General features: G+C 53.6%; 1 protein-coding gene across 2 annotated transcripts in view; it reads left to right on the forward strand.

Moving 5' to 3' along the window:
• The window catches only part of PARVB (parvin beta), a 116,536-nt gene that overhangs the window by 65,139 nt on the left and 28,712 nt on the right, over positions 1 to 22,685 (forward strand). For both annotated transcript variants that reach the window (XM_068562080.1, XM_068562081.1), the window contains exons 4-6: positions 11,820 to 11,922; positions 19,564 to 19,704; positions 21,418 to 21,533. In XM_068562080.1, coding sequence (XP_068418181.1) covers positions 11,820 to 11,922; positions 19,564 to 19,704; positions 21,418 to 21,533 — 360 coding nt within the window. The remainder of the gene's footprint in view (positions 1 to 11,819; positions 11,923 to 19,563; positions 19,705 to 21,417; positions 21,534 to 22,685) is intronic.

A 22,685-nucleotide genomic window follows, 5' to 3' on the forward strand; every position in this document is an offset into this window, starting at 1 on the left:
TGGGCTCTCTTTCCTGGGGAACCCAGGTGTGGTGTGCTGAATCATGGCCCCCAAAGATGTCCACGTCCTAACCTCTGGAACCTGTGACTGTTACCTCCTTATATGGCGAAAGGGACTTTGCAGATGTGATTAAGTTAGGGGTGTGGAGGGAGGGATGACCCTGGATTGTCTGGTGGGCTCACAAGTGTCCTTATAAGAGGGAGGCAGAGAGAGATTTGACTGCAGGTGATGGTGGCAACATGAGGATGGAAATGGGATGCCACGCTGCTGGTTTTGAAGATGTGGGAAGGGGCCACATGCTAAGGAATGTGGGCTCCCCTAGAACGTGGAAAAGGCCAGGAAGTCTCCCCTAGAGCCTCCAGAAGGAATCAGCCATCCTGACACCTTGGCATTAACCCAGTGAAACTGATCTTGGACTTCTGACCTCCAGGACTGTGAGGGAACACACTGGTGGTTTGGAAGCCCCAGATTGGTGATAATTTGTTACAGCAGCCGAAGGAACGAGTACACCAGGCCGAGTTATCTCCTGTCCCTAAATCACCGCATCCCTTAGCTGTAGCTGAGGGTCCCCGTCCGCTTGGGGGCAGGGCCGGCCTTGCTGCCTTGCCAGTTTCCAGGAAGGGCCAGCTGCCAGACACATAGAGGTCTGCTCCCATGGCCATCCCGCCAGCCTGGAGCACATATGCCTGGAGATGGGCAATTTCTGGAAGGTTCCCCCTGCCCTCAGACTGCAAATCGTATCTCGAGGCTGGTGGCTTATTTTCCAAAATAAGCATAAACACAGCAAGCAGGACAGTGCCATCAGGCTGTCTGTCTGTGGCTCGTTGGTTGCTGTAGTGGCACGTGGAGGGGATGTATGTGAAATGCTAGTTCTCACTAACTACAGGGCTTTTAAACAGAGACGCACGCGTGTTGGTGGGGGTCTGGGAGATGCCTGGGCTGAGCGCCGGCTACTCTGGGTGGTTCTCGTTTGTCAGGTAAGGGGGAGGCTCAGCGTATCCCTGAGTCGGGGTTCACGCACGACAGGGGGCTGTCAGCACCTCCTTTTCTTGGCGTGGGGAGGCGCTGGCCCCAGGGCCAGGCAGCCTGCGCGCGCAGTCAGGGGTGAGCTGCCTATGCATGGCCTGCCTTGGGGTGCCGCCGAGCCGGGCACCCTTAGACGTGCTCCGGGCTGGCGGCCCTGCTGCCTCACTTCCCGCCACCCCCCCAACTCCAGCGCTCCAGCCCCCGAGCCTCCTTGCCCCTCCCTCCTTGAGCAAGCTGAGCACCTGCCCACCTGGGTGTGAGGTTGCAAAGGCCGTTTCCCCCAAGCCCAGCGCCACTTCTGATGCCGGTTGTAAGTTTGCGAGCCCCAAGACAACCCATAGGTTTGATACTTTGCTGAAAGGACTCCAATTATACTCACGGTTATGGCTTATTCCAAGGACACTGGTTAAAATCAGCCGAGGAGAAGCGCAGGTTGATTTTGGTGCAGGGTGTGGACCACGTGCGGGCCTGAGCTTGTCAGGGTGAGGTCTGGCTGACATCCCGACCACTGGCCACGTCCCAGTCTTGGGACCAGCGGGACCTCTCTGAGTTAGCACGGTCGGTCCCCTGGCTTGCCTTCTCTGTTCTCCATCATCTGCACTTCGTTACCTCTTCTCTTGGCCCCTGTCCTGTCTCTCTCTGTAGACTTACCCCCACTGACCTTCCTGCCTCAGGACTGTTGGTGTTTAAAACATTGTGAGCTGCTCTCTGCTTCCTGTAAAAAACCCTGGCTCGGGCTAAGCCAGGCATTAAGAATGAGGCCGCTCATTGAAACATTCTCTTCGAGCATCTATTGTGTGTAATGCAGTGTGAGGGGGTGAACGGGTGGGTGTGATGGGCTCTGGAATCGGCTCCCTGGATTCAAATCCCGGCTCGGATTAAAGCAGGAGAACAGTCGTGCCTGTCTGCAAGCATGAGGGTGACGTTGGATGCCACACGCTTGCTGTCTGGCAGGTGCTGTGCCGGGCGCTGGAACATGGGCACAAACAGGGCAGAGCTGGGAGGGAGGTGCGTGGGCACGTCTGTGGTTCAAGTTTAGAAGTGAGTATCCTGTGGGCTCAGGAGCTGAAAGACTTAATCCTGTCTCCTGTATGCAGGTGTTTGTCCTGTGGTCCTTTTCGCTAGCATCCTCCAGGAGTGCCCTGAATCTCTTAACAGGGTGAACAGCTGGTGCTGCCTGGGGAAGATAGCAGTTTACAGATGAGATCCTTTATGTTTTTAATGATCTTTGAAAGAGGGAATGGCAGTTCTCGTGCTTTCCAGAGTGAATAGCCAGGGAGGGGCCTCCACACTTGCGGGTGCATTGGTCCAAGGCAGGCTGGCCGTGTCGTCACCGGGGTACGCATTTCTCCCCACAAGCAGATTTCACATCTCATCTCCCAGTTTATTGGACAAGGCTCCTTCGGGTTGTTAAGTTCTGTTTTCTCCCTCCCTTTGCCCCTATGAAGAAAGTCAGCTGCACAAAGATGGTCTTCTGGGCAGAAGACGGTGCTATCATCGTTGTGTGGAGATGCCCGGTGATGCGGCTGGCACTGCACCTGGCCGGGATGTTCTCCTGCCTGTGTCCTCAGTGCATTAAGCCACGACAAGCCTGTTTGGAAGTGATTAAAACATAACTGTCATAGCTTTGGGGGAGACAGGCTGCAGATCCTGATTATCATTTAGAAGGAACTCAGGGGGAAGTAATTTTTTATTCTGGCTAAAGCAAGCTTGTGAAAAGTCTATGCAAAGAGCACTGTGCCGAGGGCATCATTAATACACGACCTAGACACGTGCCTGCAGGATTCGGGGTTTGCAAATGAGTACGTCCCTAAAAGTAAGGACGGGTGCCATCTTTAAAAAGTCTCCTGTGAAACAGAAGATTAAGACGGATGACCTGGGCAGTACAAGGGCAGGGTGATTGGTGGTGGCCAGGAGGGGACTGCATCTTTGCGGGGGCAGCAGTGAAACTGGGCGGTGGATTTGCTTTTGCTTTCCCAGAGCTGACCTCCGTGGCCCGTTGCGTGAAATGTGATTTTCATCCCCTTCTGTCTGTTGTTTCCGTATTTGGACTTTGACCAGGTCAGAGATCCAGATGGGATTTTTAGTTTTAGTTTCTTCATAGCAGAAACATCTCTTGTGTGTTTTCCTACAGGACCTTGCTCTGGGCAAGGCAGCCTCTAGAACCGAATGTCTGCATGCCCCAGAGGCTTTTCTAGGTCTGTAGGCAGCCCTGCAGTTGATTTGAGCGCCTTCCGTGGGTCTGTTCCTAGTTTAGCCCCTGCGGTGATGGCCTTGAGTGGCTGGCGGTCCACCTGGGGAGACAGACATGTCGAGGGACGGATGAGTATGGTTCCAGGTGGCATGACCGCTTTGAAGGAAACTAAAGCAAGAAGCAGGGTGGTTTCTTCTCCCCTCTGTTTTTGGTGGGGTGGTCAGGAGCTGACATTTGAGCGGAGACCTGCTGGTTGGTACCTAGGGCGGCAGCAAGTGCAGAGGCCCCCTGGGATGCCCGTGCTGGCAGGTGTGAAGGCCAGCGACGGGGTGGGGGGCGGGCAGCGTGGCTGGAGCCTAGACAGCAAGAACGAGGGTGATCAGAGGTAAGATAAGAGAGGTGGCAGGGGTGCGAAATGGTGTTTGACTCCCGGGGCTGGTTTGGGGGGGCACAGGGACGTGGGAGGACCAGCAAGCAGCTGTGACACCTAACTGCCCACGTGGGGCAGAGACTAGGTCATGTTTCTTTACAGCTCCAGCACCTCGGGTGGTGTCCACATATCCTAGGTGCTGGTAGTTAGGCTGAGTACATCAGAAAGGGGCTTCTGACATGCAGAGAAGCCGGGGGTGGTGAGGCTGACATCTGTGTAGATCTCTATAGTTGATTAGCACTGGCCAGTAGATCATCTCACCACATCCTCAAAATAGCCCTGCAGAGGTAGGTGCTAGCACCTGCATTCTAGAGGTTCGTTGCTTAATAACAGGTTTATTGAGATCGAATTCCCATACCGTACAATTCAGCGGTTGTTAGTGTACTCCCAGAGCTGTTCAGCCATCACCTCAATCAGTCAAGGACATTTTCATCACCCCAGAAAGGAACCCCATAACCATCAGCACTCAGTCGTGTATCCTCCTTCCTGGCCCCTGGCAACCACTTTGTCTCTAAAGAATTATTCCGTCTCTATAATTCGCATATTCTGGATATTTCATAGAAGGGGAAACATATCAATACGTGACTTTTGTGTCTGGCTTCTTTCACTTGGCATAGTGTTTTTAAGATTCATCCATGTTGTAGCAGGTATCAGAACGCCATTCCTGGACTTCTCTGGTGGCGCAGTGGTTAAGAATCCGCCTGCCAGTGCGGGGGACACAGGTTCGATCCCTGGTCCGGGAAGATCCCACATGCCGCGGAGCAACTAAGCCCGTGCGCTACAACTATGGAGCCTGCACTCTAGAGCCTGCAAGCCACAACTACTGAAGCCCGTGTGCCTAGAGCCCGTGCTCCACAACAAGAGAAGCCACCACAATGAGAAGCCCACGCACCACAGCAAAGGGTAGCCCCCGTGCGCAGCAAGAAAGACGCAATGCAGCCAAAAAAAAAAAAAAAAAAAGAACTCCATTCCATTTTATGGCTGAATAATATTCCATTGTATGGATAGACCACAATGTGTTGATCCATTCTTTCTCGATGGCATTTGGGTTGTTTCCACATTTTGGTTATTTTGAATAGTGCTGCTATGAACATCCGTGTACAAGGTTCTGTATGAGCTTGTGTTTGCAGTTCTTTTTGGTATATACCTGGGAGTGAAATTGCTGGGTCATCTGGTGATTCTGTGCTTAACCTTTTGAGTAACTGCCAGACTGTTTCCGTAGTGGCTGCACCATTTTACATCCCCCAAAGAATGGGTGTATGAAAATTCTTCCAATTTCTCTACATCCTTGGCAACACTTACTGTTCGTCGTTTTGATTATAGCTACCCTAGTGGGTATGAAATGGTATGCCATAGTAGTTTTGATTTATATTTCCCTGATGGCTAATGATGTTGAGCATCTTTTCATGTATTGGCTATTTGTATATCTGTTTTGGAGAAATGTCTATTCAGATCCTTTGCCCATTTTTTTTTTTTTTTTCAAAGTTTGTTTGACCTGAAGGTCATACAGTTTGGGGGAGGAAGGAACTTTTTTTTTTTTTGGCTGTGTTGGGTCTTTCATTGCTGCGCGTGGGCTTTTCCTAGTTGTAGTGAGCGGGGGCTACTCTTCGTTGTGGTGTGCAGGCTTCTCATTGCAGTGGCTTCTCTTGTTGTGGAGCACGGGCTCTAGGCGCGCGGGCTTCAGTAGTTGTGCTTTGCCCATTTTTAAATTGGGTTATTTGTCTTTTTATCACTGAGTTTTAAGTGTTCCTTATATATTCTAGATACAAATCCTTTATCAGATATATGACTTGCAAAATCTTCTCGCATCCTGTGGGTTGTCTTTGTATTTTCTGGATAGTATCTTTTGAAGTACAAATGTTTTAAATTTTGTTTGTCAAGTTTATCTATTTTTTCTTTTGTTCCTTGTGCTTTTGGTGTCACAGCTAAGAAATCATTACCTCATCCAAGGTCATGAAGATTTACCTCCATGTTTTCTAAGAGTTTTATAGTTTTAGTTCCTACGCTGAGGTCTGATCCATTTTGAGTTGATTTCTATATATGGTGTAAAGTAACGGTTCAGTTTTATTCTTTTGCATGTGGATATCCAGTTGTCCCAGCACCATTTGTTAAAAAGACTGTTTGTTTCCCCATCGAATTGTATTAGCCCCCTTATGGATGTCAGTTGACTGTAATGTGAAGTTTATTTCTGACCTCGCATTTCTGTTTCATTGACCTCTATGTCCTTCTGCCGGTATCACACGTTTTGATACTCTAGCTTTGTAGGAAAGTTTGAAATCAGGAAGTGTCAGTTCTCCAACTTTGTTCTTCTTTTTCAAGATTGTTTTGGCTTTTGGGGGTCTCTTGACTTTCCATTTGCGTTGTAGGATTTGCTTGTCAGTTTCGGCAAAGGAGCCATCTGGATAGTGATTAATTTTTATAAGTGGCATCTATTATTATTTTTTCTAATTCCCAAAGTAATATATACTGCTGAAAACCTGGAAGACAGAAAAATCAAACAGAAGGCAGTGGTAGTTTTTTAATTCGTGTCCCTCCAGGCTTTTTCTTTTGTGCATTCAGCTTTTCCTACACAAAATTTGAAATCATTTCCGAGTTGGTAGATGTCTAGGAGCACATTTGGATTGGTACCTTGGGAGAAATTTCTGGAAGTGGAATTGCTGGGTCACATAGCACACACAGGCCCAGTGTGGAGGCTGTTTGGGCGGCAGCTCCGTCCTCCGATGGGCACCGGCCCCTCCTGGCCTCCCTGCCGGGTCCACATTGGGAGAGTGGCTCACGCCTCCGTGGCCCGGATCTCGCCACCCCGCCTGCTCCACGCCCCGGGCACCCACTTTCTGCTCAGCTGTTTCCTATCCCGCCCTTGAAGGCCGCTTCCTCTGCTCCCGGGGCCACGTGACCCCTCATGTCAGAATCCTTTGTGATGGCTCTTACTCACCATTCATCTCTCTCTGCTGCGTCTCCCTGCTGGACCTGGACTCCCGGAGGGCGGGGGACGCGCCTCCTTTGTCCCCACGTCCTGGCACCAGGAAGGCGCTCAGTGAGAGCCGTTGAGCTGAGTGTAATACTGCCACTCAGCTCCAATAGCGGCTGTGAAATCCCTGATGAAAGGCCAAGGTAGCAGATTCCTAGAGCTTTGTGGAATTAAGGGCCCGAGGGTCAGGGCGCTCCTGCGAGGAGTCTGGTTGCTGGTGGCTGGAGAGGTGAAGGTACGGGGCAGGTCTGGCTGTGATCCCGAATCTGCTGTTTCTGGCCGTGTAACCGGGGCCCAGAAGGGTGGATGCTGGGGTCTGGAGAGCTAGGTGGGTCTCTGCTCCGTGATGTCGGGGCCTGGACGGGGCAGGCATCCTCCCAGCTGCTTCCAGACCCCCCTCCCGCCTCGTACTGCCGACTGTGCCCCGCCACCCCTCCTGGTTCTCCCCTTCGTTCATGGATACCTACAGCCCCTGGCCTGGCGTCTTCCTCTCTGCCCCGCCTCCCCCATTCCTGCCGCTCCATCCACCGAGATGCCCGTTCACCAGCTCCTTCCTCAAGCTCCCCCTCTGCATCTGCCCGTACCCAGGGTCAGGGTCAAACCTTGCTTCTCCCCAGCCCACTCCCTGTGCCCCTCTGGGGTCCCCACGTCCAGTCCCCACTCCCCCTAGTGCCCACGGTCACTCGTCTCATCCACTGCCCCCTCCCCTCCTGGCCCAGGTGAGAGTCCAGGGCTGGCCCCGCCCCCATGCCCCTCTTGGCCCTGGAAGCCCCACCCCCTGACCTCCCAGGTGGTTCCAGGTGGCTACAGGGCTCATCCTGCACCTCCTTCCTGTCTCTGCCCAGACGCCACCTCCTCCAAGAGGCCCCCTGACCCCCTGATCCCCATGACCCCTCTGCCCTCTCCATCCCCAAACTCTGCCTAATTCTTCTCAACAGACTTATTTTTAAGAACCATTTTCAATTTACAGAAAAATAGCAAAGATAGTACGAGTTCCCATATTTCCACACCCAATTTTCCCCATTATTAACATCGTAGATCAACATGGTACATTTTTTAAAATAATTAATTAATTAATTAATTTTTGTCTGCGTTGGGTCTTTGTTGCTGCATGTGGGCTTTCTCTAGTTGCGGTGAGCCGGGGCTACTCTTCGTTGCGGTGCACGGGCTTCTCACTGCGGTGGCTTCTCTTGTGGAGCACAGGCTCTAGGTGCACAGGTTTCACTAGTTGTGGCACGTGGGCTCTAGAGTGCAAGCTCAGTAGTTGTGGCGCACGGGCTTAGTTGCTCCGCGGCATGTGGGATCTTCCTGGACCAGGGCTCGAACCCGTGTCCCCTGCATCGGCAGGCGGATTCCTAACCACTGCGCCACCAGGGAAGCCCCAGCGTGGTACGTTTGTTATATTAATGAACCAATATTAATACATTATTATTAGCTAACACCCACCATTTATTCACATTTCCTTAGTTTTTACTAGATATACTTTCTCCGTCTCAGGACCCCACCTGGGATCCCACATGATAGCCTGTCTCCTTAGCTCCTCTGGGCTGTGATGGTTTCTCAGACTGTCCTTGTTTTTGATGACCTTGACGGTTTTGTGGAGGACTGGGCAGGGGTTTTGTCAGGTGCCCCTCTATTAGGGTTTGTCTGATGTTTTTCTCGAGATTAGACTGTGGTTATGGGTTTGGGGAGGGGGGCCACTGAAGTGAAGTGCATTCATCCCATCACATCAGGGCACACACGACAACGTGATTGATCACTGTGACGTTGACCTTGATTACCCGGCGGAGGTGTGGTTGTCAGGTTTCTCCACTTTATTCTGACTTATTTTTCTCCATAACATCGATCACAGCCTGGAAGTGTGTGTTATTTGTTTGTCTTTTAATGTCTGATTGGAAGGTAAGGTCTTCAAGGACAGAGACCTCTCTCGTCTTTTTTATCCCCAGAGCCTGGCACATAGTAGATGCTCAGTAAGTTAATTGATGAACTCATTGCCTGCTTATGGAGCTCCAGTGCCAGGCAGTGAGCACTGGAGACAGAGCCACAAACAAGAGGTCATAGTTCTTGCCCTCACAGAGCTTAAAGTCCAGCAGGGAGATCGTTACAAACGAAGATGTATTCCCATTGCAAACATGAACGGGGTCGGGGGAAAAGGCCCTTGGGTGTGGTGAGAGCCATGATGAAGGGATGTGGCCTGGGTTGGGTCGGGGGAGGTCAGAGGATGATACGGAGCTTGGGACCTGAAGGATAAGTGAGGGCTGGCCCGGCAGTGACGGAGGGGAGTGTGTTCAGGGTGGAAGGACTAGCACATGCAAAGGCCCTGGGGCAGAGAGGAGCTTGGGGATTTGAAAAACACCAGTGAAGAGGCAGGGTGCTTGGTGGGGCTGTGGCAGTGGCCCGGGAAGGAGGTTTGGACAAGGGCGGTGGGAAAGGAGATGGCGGGAAGTGGATGCAATTAAGAAGTGGGCTGAATGGATGAAGGGGTGAAATCCAGGCTCCTGAAGCTGGAGGATGGGGTCCTGTTTCCTTCTCAGAGAAGGGGCAGGTTTGAGGAGGGGCAGGGGCGAGTTCAGTTAGAGATGCTCATGGAACACCCGAGCAGAAGGATGGTGCGGGGGGTGGGGGGCGCTGGACGTTTAGGGGTTTCTGGGACGGGGGGGCATTGGATATCGTAGGAGGGCATGAGCTGGCCTTGGAGGAGGGTGGAGAGAAGGAGGAGGAGCCATCCAGGGTGATGCCCTTTAAAGATCCAGAGGAGGAGGCGGTGTCAAGGAGGACCCCCGACACAAGGAAACTGGGAGGGTGGTGAGAGAGGAGGGTGGGAGCTGGGTGACGGGAGAAGGTGCTGGAAGGTGGGAGAGAAGGCAGCTGGGTGGGGAGGTCCAGCTCCCAGCCTCCCAGGATGCTCGCCCCCCAGGGAGGGAGATGGAGCAGGGCTGTAGCTTGGAGCCAGCTCCATCCTGCCGACCTTTCGGGAATGGCTTTGGCAAAACCAGAATGCCGCAGGGCTGAGATGGAGCAGGGCGCTGTGGTCCTTCCCCCCACCTCCGTGTGCTCCGCCTGCCTTTTGTCTGTGGACAAACTTTAGCCAAAGGTTAAACCAGAGAAGTGAGAAAATGCAGAAACAAAGGAAAACAGTCTAACGAGACTAAATAATAGTTTTGTCATTAAGCATAGTCAAGGACCTTTAGTTCCTCCCCAAGGACTACAGATAATATTCTGAGCCGCACGTATCCTGTGAGCTGTCTTGTCGGTAGTGAAACCCCCGCCAGGTGGAAGAAGTTAACTACATGATGACCAGACTGTAGCCATGACAGAAGCTGCCACAATTCCAAGAATTGGCCTCAAGGAAATGGGAACAAACTGACCCTGGAACTAAAGAGTAGTTGTAGTTAAAACAATCAAGAGGACGCTGGTCAGACCACCAATGACCAATTTCAAGATGACTGTCAGAGCTGCCTGTGCTGTTTCGGCACGTAGCCCCCTCCCTCTGTCTATAAAAGCTCTTGCCCCCTGGTTGTCACTGTTGGGGGAGGGAGTCGGCCTTCGGACAGACGTCCACCCTCTCCCACCGCCAGTTGCTGGCATCCAAAATAAAGCAAACTTTCCTTTCCACTATCCTTGCCTCTTTATTGGCTTTTGAGCGGCAAGTAGCCGGACCCCAATTTCGGTTACAGGGCTGCTCACCTCTTTCTTCCTCCAATCTTCCCTTTAATTTACTTTTACTTCTGTTCTTCATGGGATTGTGTGTCTGATTTAATGTTTTTGAGTTAGTGGGAAAATAGAAATTTCACAGAAATTTGCTTTGTGGCCAATTTTGCAGGTGGCATCCATATCAGAGAGTGACAGAGGATACTCTAGTCTGGATTTGTGTCCTTTTGTTTATCTCTGAGAGGGCCAATCAGTGCCCATTTCCAGGAGGTTATTGGGACCAATTAGTTAGTATTATTGGTTTTGCTTGCACAGGGAAACCATGTAATACGTATATCTTTGATCAAGTCTGTTCAGGCATCCGTTTCATTTTGCTGAGAAGTGCCTTAAGCAGCGTCAGCCAAATGGAATTTTGTTCAGTGGAAACCCTATTTCTCCATAGATATTTTCACGATTGAAGCTGTCTTCTGTTATGATGTATTACTCAGCGAATTGAAGGAAAACTTTTTGAGAAAAGGCTGGCCTAGAGAAATGAACACGTGTGTCCACATAAAAACTGTACGTCCATGTTCATAGTAGCACTGTTGACAACAGCCCAAAAGTGGAGACAACCCAAATGTCCATCAGCTGGTGAATGAATCCGTAAAACACGTCTCTCCATACAAAGGATCCAGCTGTAAGAAGGAACGAGGTCCTGACACGTGCTACAACTTGGGTGAACCTTGAAAACATCATGACAAGTGAAAGAAGCCAGACACAAAAGATCACGTATGGCGTGATTCCTTTCATATGAAGTATCCAGAACAGGCAAATCCATGGAGAAAATGGTTTTGTGGTTGGAAGGAGGTGGGGGAGGGTAGAAGGGGGAGTGACTACTGATGATACAGGGCTGCCTTGTGGGGTGATGAAAAATGTGCTTCAGTGGATTATGGTGATGGTTGTGCAACTTTGTGAGTATACTAAACACCACTGAACTGCACACTTTAAAAGGGTGAATTGTGTGGAATGTAAATTCTATCTCAATAAAGCCTTGAAAAAATTAGGGTGCCGCTGGGAGCAGGCTCTCAGAGCTTGTCAGTAACAGCCACTCGGGATCCCCTTCTGTCCACAGCTTTAGGCTCAGGGCTATCAGGGATGGTTTTAGCGCAGATATGAAGGGAGGGACGGGAGTGGAGGTTTATGGCTCACCTGTGCTGTCTCGGGCCATGGCGGGCAGTGTTACTGACGTTTCCTCGTTTGATCCGCCCTCCCGCATGCCGTGGTGGACATCATCATTTCCTTTGGCTGAGTTCCCACACGTACCCAAGTCCCTGCTGGGAGGAGGCCAGTCTCCCCACGGTGCCGCCCTCCACCAGTCCTCCTGTGAATCCCGCGGGAGCCCCGGCAGCCTGGGTGGGAGAAGCTTGCCTATCCCCTCGGGCTCTCCTGGCCCCTGCACTGGGGGTGTCTCGGTGTCCAGCAGCTCTCTGTTCCTGCGCTTGCTCTGGTCGTCGCCTGGGCCCTCCTGGCCCCAGCGAGCGAGGCCGTAACGCCCGTCCACCCCGCAGGTTCTCATCGACTGGGTCAACGACGTGCTGGTGGAGGAGAGGATCATCGTAAAGCAGCTGGAGGAGGACCTGTACGACGGGCAGGTGCTGCAGAAGCTCCTGGGTGAGTGCACGGGAAGGGCGGCCACCCCAAGGGGTGGCCCCGGGCTGGACCACAAGATTCTCTACATGGCGACATCGGTCGCTCGTCTGTAAGCCGCAGCCCTGAGCCCATGGCTCCCAGGTGGTGGCCCCTGGGGCCCCGGGTCACCTGCCCTCTCGTCGTCTCTCGGGTGGGGGTCCCGCCAGAGCTCCCAGCCACGGGGCTGCAGCGGGTCATGCACAGCTTCCAGAACCGTCTGTGGCCTCTGCTGTTGGATGCATGCGTACAAGGGGAGCACAGAGATGGGGCACGAACTGGACGCCGTCTCCTCTCTGGGGCAGCCCTCCGGGCTGGCCTGCGCCCGTCCAACTGTGAGCACCTCCAGCCCGTGCAGGCCCATCCAGGGCCAGGGTGCTGGAGGGGGTGGCCCCCAGCCGTGCCCTTCAGGGGCATGATTTAGATGGGGGGTGGCAGGGGAGTGGCGAGGAGGGAGACTGACTGCGGATGCTCTTTTTATGTCTGTCCCTTGGGGACAGAGTTCCTCAGCAAAGTAACATCTGTAGAGCACTTAGCATGGGGCCGGGCACAGGGCCTGGAGTCAGTACGGGGTAATGAACAACAACACAACAAAGACAAAGAAATGGGGAGTACGAGCAGGGCCAGTGGGTCCCCCGAGTTCCTCTGAGCACCGGGCACACGGTAACCATGCGTTGACCAAGTGAGTGAATAAAGCCCTGCCGTTTCCTACCTACAAGGACGTGGGCTCCTTTTATAGGAAGTGAAAAGGGACTGGAGAGGTGAGTATTTGTCTGGGTCTGTTGGACGTCAGCACCATCCACGGTCTCCAGGAGGGACTGTTTGCTGAACAGTCTCTCAGTCCCCAGGAAGCTCTGATGTATTTTCAGGGTCCCCAGATATCCGTGCGTGTGGCCTGGCGGCCTCAGTGTCCCCTTGTCCGTTAGGATAACTCACCTCCTAAAGGTCCCCGGGAGGCCCTGCCCCCAGCGTTGGTGGGGTGCAGACCTGCTCCCTGGGCCCGTTCTTCTCACGTTCCTCACCCCTTAATGACCCCACAGACCAGCACTGTCCTGTGCAAGGGTCTTCCCAGCAGACCGCCTGGAGGGCCACTCCTTCCAGGCAGGGCCAGCACAGGGGTGGGATCATGCTTTGCTCCACAGGGATGTGCTGGGGGACCCGAGTCAGGCACCTGGAGTTTGGGGGGTGCTGTTGTGGGAGAGAGATACTGAGGGAAAGCAGACAGGAGGGGCTGGGGCTGGAGAGGAGCATCCCGGGGAGGGCTGACCCACAGGACGCACCCCTGCCGCTGCCCAGATTGTGGCCTTGGCTCAGCCTCGGTGTCATTCCTCAGTCCCGGGTCCCTGCGGGCAGTTTGCGCACTCAGCACAACGGCTCTTAACAGACGGTCCGATCTTGGAGGGAAACCTGCAGGGTCGTGTCACGTACCTGGCTCTGAGGACATGGTGATCGACGGCCCACACGTTGTTTTGTCCTTGTTCAGTCAGTCCTCAAAAAGCACGTCAGGAAGGAGGAGATTTTGTGTTTATTTTGGTTATCCCTTCATTGGTTGAATGAATATCCTTTGGCCTATTGTGTGGCGGGTGTGGAGATGCAGTGGTGACAAGAGGGAGGAAGTCCCCATGCCCCACTGCCGACACCCGTTCTGGCAGAGGGGAGAAAGGGAACTATTGTGTGGTGGCTCAACCTAAAACACAAATAGATTCTGCTTTAAGAGAGTGACAAGCGCTAGGGAGAGAATCAGAGAGGTTCTGGGGCAGCAGGGCTGGGTCGGGTGGAAGGACCGGGCGGTCAGGGGCAGCCCCCCTGGGGAGCTGACATCCAAGCAGGCTTCTGCACAGTTGTCATGGAAAGAACATTCCAGGCTGAGACTCTGTGAAGTGTCTGCAGTGTTTAAAGAGCAGTGAAAGGTGGCTGCAGGTGGCAGGGGTGGACAGATGGGGCCAGATCACGTCCAGTCCTCGTGGACAAAGGCTTTTATTCCAAGTGACAGGAAGCCGCTAGAGGATTTGAGCAGGGCCGTGACAAGGCCTGAGTTAGCGTTTTAAAGGGTTGCTTGGGCTTCTGGGTACAGAATGAATGGGGAGGAGGGTCAGGAGGGGGATCTGGGAGGTTAGTCAGGACGCTGTCACAGCAGCCCGGGCATCAGAGGAAGAGGCTCGGTCCAGGATGGAAGTGGAGGATATTTGGGAGATTCAAGCTGATAGAGGCATGAAGACTGCTGGCCAGGTTTGTGGCCTGAACAGCTGGTGAATGAGAAAGCCCTTGGGAGTGGCGTGGTGGGCGGCGATGAGGAAGTGGGTGTTGCCTCTGCTAGGGCTGATACCCATCCTGCCCGAGTCAGCTGCGGGGTAAGGGTGGAGATCAGCAGTGCAGAGATGGTCAATGCCGTGGGACCGGGTGGCCTCACCCGGAGGGGGTGTTCCAAATTCAGTATTTGGCTGAATGCCGTGGGTCAAGAATTAAGTCTCTGTTCATCTAAGCTGAGAACCCCCATCTTAAAATGAACTTCTTTGGTACAAGAATAAATCTGAAATGTTATCAAGATCGTTTAGTAGCTGTCACAATTTTATTATTAAAAATGTTGGTTGGAGCTTTGTTGTTTCGTAGTGTCTCGCTGGTCCAGCCGTTCTCAGCACTGTCAAGTGCTAGTTTGCTCTCGAGGTCATTGAACCAGCCATGTGTGATGACAGACACTTATTTCAGCAGAGGAGGATGGAGGAGGCGTGGCTCTTAGGCTGGCACTGTCCACAAGGATTCTACTGATGGTGAAGCTGCCCTGGGTTATCAGCTTCCCAACCTCTCTATGTAAAGACCTAGCTTCCCTCTGACTCTTGGACTTGAAGACTTGGCTGTTGGTGACAATGCTTGCTTATTGAAACAGTCCTTTGAACTGCTGCTTTGCTCACTGCCCAGAGGAGATACTTTCTAATATTTTCAGAAGCAGACATAAGAGTGTTGTGCTCTGGGGCTTCCCTGCTGGCGCAGTGGTTAAGAATCCGCCTGCCAATGCAGGGGACACGGGTTCGAGCCCTGGTCCGGGAAGATCCCACATGCCGTGGAGCAACTAAGCCCATGAGCCCGCAAGCCACAACTACCGGACCCGCAAGCCACAACTACTGAGCCCACGTGCCACAACTACTGAAGCCCGCACGCCTAGAGCCCGTGCTCGGCAACAAGAGAAGCCACCGCAACGAGAAGCCGGCGCACCGCAACAAAGAATAGCGCCCGCTCGCCACAACTAGAGAAAAGCCCGCGTGCAAAAACGAAGACCCAACGCAGCCAAAAATAAATAAATAAAACAAATCTATTAAAAAAAAAAAAGAGTGTTGTGCTCACTTACACTTTTATTTCTGATTCTTGTTGCATGCAGCTGTGGCTTCACTCACCCAGTCACTTGAAAAACTTGTAACCCTAAGCCTAGATCTAGCGATGTGGTCGTGGAAGTCTGTCTCTCAGGATCACAGGACCGGCTCTGGATGTGCATCTGCATCTCAGCCTTAGACGCCTATAAATGATGCCAGTGCCCTCCCTGGAGTAGAGTGTCAGGGGCATCTTAGAGCAGGTACCCTGTAAGAAAGCCTTGCCTGCTCAAGGCACATCCTTTTGGTCCCCTCTTCAGTTGGCTCCAGCAGATGCGGTACTTGCTCTGCAGTGGCTGTGGTTGTCATTGAGTCCTGCTACGTCCATTTTGTTATCTGTGAGGTCTAACAAGAGGCTGACTTTGGCTCAGGCAGCCTCTTTATTGTGAAGTAGTTGCAGTTCCATCCTGTTTGAATATCTTGCATAAGTACTCCTAGATAGGCAATTCTGAAGTCTCTTGTGTGTCAAGTGCTTTGACATAGCACTTTGTTTGAAGAAGAGAACAATGGAAGAGAATATCCAGATATTAACAGAACATCACAAGGTCTTGCCTGGTCGTATTAATGATGCTGTTACACTGATGAGATGCATTAGTAACCTACGTGATCATGTGATCCTGGGGCCCAGGGCTGCCAGGAATGATACTGATGGAGGCATTCAGCTCTTTACTTTTCAAAGGCAGAAGCTAAAACGAAATAGGAGATTTTGGCTGAATGCCAGGCCAAAGCTGACCTCTGTGCATCTGTAGAGAGAAGAGGTCTGGGGACTGGGCCCGGGGGGGTGGTCAGTGGTCAGAGGAAGGGCCAGCACAGACGTCTGGAGGGTCCAGCCAGGAGGGAGGAGGAGCTGGGGGAGCACTGCATTCAGGAGGGACAGAGGAGGAGGAGAAGGCAGGAGTGAGGGCGATGAGGACAGAGCCCAGACCTCTGGGTTTGGCCAGCTGTGAGTCACCAGTAGGCCCCCAGATGTGCCCCTCTCCTTAAGAGCGGATTCCGGGGGCAGCTGCCAGACCCTCTGCCAGGGCAAGTTTCAGGGGGTGTGACTCTCCTGCATTTGCAGTGTTGTCCAGGTGAGCCACCTGTGGGCAGTGACAACGCCCACGCTGGAGCATTGAGGCAGCTCCCGGGCTGGCTGTTGTCCTGCTTCTGACTCATGGCACACGCTTCTCCTTGTGAAAGGCAAGCCCTTCCTTGTGTAGTAAGTGTTCACAGCCCCGCATTCGGCCATCACTCACGTTTTCCAGCCACTGCTGAGAATCCGCCCCATCTTCCTCTGTCTCTTTGCATGCTAGGAAGATAGGGGTCCTGGCCATGCCAAAACCCTGAGCTGCCCCTGCAGCCCCATCAGCGGGCAGAGTGATGCTGGTGATGAGGGCGGCCAAGGACCTCGTTCTCTCCCACCCGGGGGAGTTACCTGAGACGCAGCCGCAGGCGGCACCCAGGCATGGCCAGCCTCCTTGGTTTCTGTTATCGGCTGAGTTGCATCCCCCGCAGAATTCGTAAGACCTCGGGATGTGACTTTATTTGGAGACAGAGTCTTTAAAGTTAAAATGAAGTCGGGGTGGGCCCTCAACCCGTCAGATTGGTGCCCTTATCAGAAGAGGAGGGCTTCCCTGGTGGCACAGTGGTTAAGATTCCGCCTACCAATGCAGGGGACACGGGTTCGAGCCCTGGTCCGGGAAGATCCCACATGCCACGGAGCAACTAAGCCCGTGCGCCACAACGACTGAGCCTGCACTCTAGAGCCTGCGAGCCACAACTACAAAGCCGATGTACCACAACTACTGAAGCCCAAGTGCCTAGAGCCCGTGCTCCGCAACAAGAGAAGCCACCGCAGTGAGAAGCCTGTGCACCACAACGAAGAGTAGCCCCCTCTCGCCACAACTAGAGAAAGCCCGCGCGCAGCAACGAAGACCCAACGCAGCCAAAAAAAAGAGGAGACTAGGATGCAGACACGGACAGAGGGGAGACCAGGTGAGGATGTCTACAAGCGTAGGAGAGAGGCCTCATGGGAGACCAACTCTGCTGACACCTTGATCTTGGACTTCTAACGTCCGGGACTGTGAGAAAGCAAATTTCCACCGTTTAAGCCACCCACCCTGCGGTACTTTGTTACGGCAGCTATAGCAGGCTGATACCGTTTCCTTCCCTTCTCCATCAACGACTCCTCCTCCCCCCGGTGTCATGGCGACCAGGTTTGGCTGGCGGCAGGGACAGCAGAGATGTGCTGGGCTCTCCGTCTCTCCCAGCGGGCGAGGCTCTAGGACCACCTGGCTCTCTGCAACCCTCCTTCCTTCCGCAGGGGCCCCTGCTCCATCCTGTGCCTGGCTTTTGAGCACCTGGGGACCTGCTATGTATTTTCAGGGGGTTCACATGGGCAGACAGCTGTGGATTATTCAGCTAAGACCTATTAGATACAGATGGGGAAATCAAAACGCATAAACAGGAATCATTTCCATCCTCTGTTGAGCTGCTTTGTTTTGCCGCGAGCGCTCCCTGCCCCCCAAGCTGAAGTTCTTCAGGTGTGCCTGACTCCCCACTAGAGCTCTGTCTCTCGTGTCTGTGCTGCATCTGGTCCTAGGACAGTGCCTGGCGCACAGTAGGTGCTCAGTAACTGTTTTGTAAGCGAATGTATGAGTGACTGATTGGAGTACCCTGAGCCCAGCCGATATTTTTGTGTAATGAGAGGATCCTGAAGGGGGGATGTCGAAACTGCCTGTTCTTTTCGAGGGAGGGGAGGGGGCGGGGGGAGACAGTGTTGAAGGGGCAGGGGCCTCCGGAGAAAACGCCTTACACAGAGCTTTGCTGGGGACCGCCTGCCAAACGGAAGCCGTACTTGTGCCCAGCCCGGACTCAACTGCCCTTCCATCTCCTTCCCATCGGTGCCGCTGGCAGCAGCTCTGTGCCGAAGGCTCGCAGCACGTCAGGCTCCGTGCCCAGCACTTTGTCCTCACCCTCCCGGGTCCTGATCTCGCCATGTCCTGCGACGTGGCTTCTGTTGTTGTGCAGAGGAGATAGATCGGGGAACCCCGAGTCTTGGAATGAATGAATAGGCGGGACGCCTGGGGAGCCTTCCTCACCTGCCCCTTAGCGGGTGTGGGGTGAGGCGTTCCTCCTGCTCTGCTCGGGAGGGGAGTGAAGGCGCACAGGCTGGGGCTGGGGTTCAGCTTCAGTAACTGAATCCTGAGCAGATGTGACCGTGCTCGTTGGCTCCTCCAGATTGCTCCCCACTCACTCTTGGTGAGAAAATTGTCGCAGGTCTCTGAATATCTCATAATCCTTCTTACCGTGGGGTCCAGCTGTTAGAGAAAGAAGAATTGGGAGCGTACGAGTGCAAGGAGGCTGAGGCAACCCCTGAGGCCCTTTCTATTTTCTCACCAAAGTTCTCTTCCCTCTGGAACCCACTGGCCCAGCCTCCTCACCTCTAGAGGTCCCTTCCCCGCAGGTCACCTCCTTACCTCCCAGCTGCACCTTGAATCATCTTGTTCATTCTCTGTGCATATGCTGTTCCTGAGTGGGACGCCCACACTTTAATCCTTGAACTCCCCGCCCCCCTTTCATCCTAGAGTGATTTTCTTTCTTTCTTTTTTTAAAAAAAAATTTATTTATTTTTGGCTGTGTTGGGTCTTTGTTGCTGCGCGTGGGCTTTCTCTAGTTGCGGCGAGCGGGGGCTACTCTTCATTGCGGTGTGCGGGCTTCTCATTGCAGTGGCTTCTCTTGTTGCGGAGCACGGGCTCTAGGCGTGCAGGCTTCAGTAGTTGTGGCACATGGGCTCCATAGTTGTGGCTCGCGGGCTCTAGAGCGCAGGCTCAGTACTTGTGCCACGTGGACTCCATAGTTGTGGCTCGCGGGCTCTAGAGCGCAGGCTCAGTAGTTGTGGCATGCGGGCTCAGTAGTTGTGGCTCGAGGGCTCTAGAGCGCAGGCTCAGTAGTTGTGGCGCACGGGCTTAGTTGCTCCGCGGCATGTGGGATCTTCCCAGACCAGGGCTCGAACCCATGTCCCCTGCATTGGCAGGCGGACTCTCAACCACTGCGCCACCAGGGACGCCCCCTGGAGTGATTTTCTAAGGAGGAGGAGTGACTTGAAAGTTCAGAGTTCCGTGGCTCAGCCTCCTGGCAGTCCCCGCTGTTGGTGATGATCGGCTCCACTTTGCAGCCCCACAGAGGATGGGGAGACCTCAGTGCAGCCAGTTGACCAGGTGGCCCTGAGCCCCTCCAGCTCTTCCTGACACTCTGCCTTTTGCCCTCGTCCTTCTTGTTGCAGAAAAACTGGCAGACTGCAAGCTGAACGTGGCCGAGGTGACCCAGTCCGAGATAGGGCAGAAGCAGAAGCTGCAGACGGTGCTCGAGGCGGTGCAGGAGCTGCTGCGGCCCCACGGCCGGGCGCTCCCGTGGACCGTGGATTGTGAGTGGCCGCCAGGATGGGGGAGGGGGAGCGGGGGGCCCGGCCTCTGAGCTTCCTGACGTGTCATTCGTCTTCCTGTCTGGCCTTGTGGGTTGTTTTTTTTTTTGACATCTTTATTGGAGTATAATTGCTTTACAATGGTGTGTTAGTTTCCACTGTACAACAAAGGAAATCAGCCATACGCGTACGTATATCCCCGTACCCTCTCCCTCTTGTGTCTCCCTCCCACCCCGCATCCCACCCCTCTGGGCGGTCACAGAGCGCTGGGCTGATCTCCCTGTGCCATGCGGCCGCTTGCCACTAGCCATCCGTTTTACGTTTGGTAGCGCGTGTATCCAATCCGGTCACACGCCTGCCCTGAGGGAGGGAGCCAGGAGAGAAGTGTGTCAGTAAGGGACTTGGTCACGCCCGCAGTGCTCTGGTTTCCCCAAGCTTCAGGGCGGAGAGGTGCCGTTTCTGGATCAAGAGAAACTTCCAGCGGAAGGGTGGGGATGTGGGTTATAAGACAGAAGAAGCTCTGTGGGGTTCTTGGAAGGACCCTCCACCCCGGATACCAATGGCACCAACACCCAGTGAGCTGTGCTACTGGTGACTCACCGAGGTGGGTCCTCAGAAGGTGATTCAGGCCGGCCCCCGGTGTATGTCTCAGAGAGCACTTGCGTTAGGAATACGTGGCATCACAGTACTTCCCGGCAGGACGTAAACCCGGAAAAGTGAGGCACTGACCAGGACAGGCTGGAAAGGGCTTTGTCCTGCTGCCCTTCCCCAGCACCGTCCCCACGGCAGGGCAGTCAGGAGTGGCTGAGTTGCTCTCCCTGCCGCCAAGGGCCACTGTTCTTGGGTGAGACCAAGGCTGCAGTCAGGTTCACCCCTGGCTTCTTGGCATCGAGACCTAGGACAGACCCAGGCCCACCTCCCGGGTTGCAGGGCTGGGGGAGGGGAGTCAGTAAAGCCCTGGACGGCGTGATGATCACCGTCCACGTCCTGGAGAAGAGCTCGTGGCCGGGGACGGCAACCAGGGCCCTGGGTGGGGCAGGAGGCACGTCTAACACCCCCAAGCACCGTTTGCCCTGCATAGCCTTCCCTGTGTAGACGGTTGATTGCCTAGAGGGAGAACTTTTAAGCACCCGAGATAATAATGCACATTGTTGTGGTGGGTAAGTGCCCAGCTGACCTGTTTTTCCCGATCTTTTCCCTTCTCTTGTGCCGACTGTATGTTCCTGCTCATCCCCTCTCCTCACCACCCAATTCATTCCTTTTACAAACAACATGCTTTTGAAAGTGGTTGCATAAGTCACCTGAGGTCAACAGGAAAGAAAAAATTAGAAGCCAGAACTAAATTCACACAGGCTGCTCATCAACTTTTCTCCGTTTTTCCATGGCCTGTGGTTCTGCCCGTGGTTTTCCTCTGAGGTCTCATGTTCACTCAGCATCTTTATTGCCTCCCCCCTCCCGCCCCTTTTTTTCTTTTTAAATTCAAGTATAGTTGATTTACAATGTTGTGTTAGTTTCAGGTGTACAGCAAAGTGATTCAGTTATACATATATATATTTTTTTTTTCAGGTTCTTTTTCCTTATAGGTTATTACAAAATACTGAGTATAGTTCCCTATGCTATACAGTAGGTCCTTGTTGGTTTCACCGCCTTTTGGACGTGGGCTCGGGGTTCCTGTCTCATGATCTAAAGGAGCCCCCTTCCTCCCTCCCCGACTAGCGATTCACGGGAAGAACCTGGTGGCCACCCTCCACCTCCTCGTGGCCCTGGCCATGCACTTCCGGGCCCCGATCCGCCTTCCCGAACACGTCTCCGTGCAAGTGGTGGTCGTACGGGTAAGTATCGCCAGCCTGGCAGTCGGCTTGCCCGCGGCTCTGCCCCAGAGGCTCCGGCACTCGTTCCTCCTCTAGTTTGCCTGCTTTCTTCTTTTTCCCCTTAAGAGGCTACCTTCTTTCTCTTTTTTCCTCTTGACGAAATGTATGCCTTACTCTGGCTCCAGAGTAAATGATGGCGCAGGAACAATGGCATTGATTTGAAGAGAGGCAGATGCAAAGGCATGAGTACGTGGAGGTTTACTTTTCCACATTTTGGAAAAGAGCATTCATTTCCCTGCAAAGCCAAGTAGCCAGAGTTCAGGCCTGTTGAATGAGCTTATTACTGACTGGAGAGGGCTGAGACCAGCGGAATGAAACAGATACCCCAATACCCCAATCACAGCCTCTCTCTGTTCCCTCCCAGTTACATCCATCATCCCCCATCACGTCTTTGAGGGTCGATTCTCTTGCTCCACTTGGAAAAATGTAACTGGGAGCCAGGGTCCTTCTGACGGAGGTGGAGACACCTTTCTTGTCGATTTCCCCTGCGTTCAGGGGCACAGATCCTGCCTTGGCTTTGTGTGTGCAGTCTCGTCCAGTAAACGTGTATTAAGCACCTGCTGTGTCCCTGGTCCCCTCTCCCTGGTTACCGGGGACACTGGATGAGGAAAGTGAAGTGGGCTCGGGTCCTAAGGATCAGCTGCTTCTGCCAGAGCGTTGAGGTTACGCTCGGACCATGGATGCCTCTCGTGTTTCTGTTCCTGGACATGTCCAGCTCCACACTCTCCTCTGGGTTTTAAACTTATCAGTCCCGTGGTCTCTGCGGTCTGCAAGACTCTGGCTGATCCTGTGTTTTCCGAAGCCGTCTGACCCCTCCGTTTACCCCGGGAGCTTGGCCCCGACCTGATGGGCAGGAATGTTCCTTTCTGGCATCAGGCGAGGGTTACCTGCCGTTTGGCCCCATTTGCCTCCTAAAGGGGAGTGTTTGTGGTCGGTGGTGGTGTCAGGGACAGGGGACCATTCCTGCCACCCTCGTCTTGGACTCAGGACGGTCGGCCGGGAAAGGCTTCCCAAGGACACATGAGAATATGGTTCCCAAACCCACGTACGTCAGACTCTGGGCCCTGGGAACACTCTGGAGCTCAGTAATCGGGGTATTGCCTTTCAGGCCTG

The sequence above is a fragment of the Eschrichtius robustus genome, chromosome 13 (assembly GCF_028021215.1).
Source record: "Eschrichtius robustus isolate mEscRob2 chromosome 13, mEscRob2.pri, whole genome shotgun sequence".
In the NCBI taxonomy this organism is placed as follows: Eukaryota; Metazoa; Chordata; class Mammalia; order Artiodactyla; family Eschrichtiidae; genus Eschrichtius; species Eschrichtius robustus.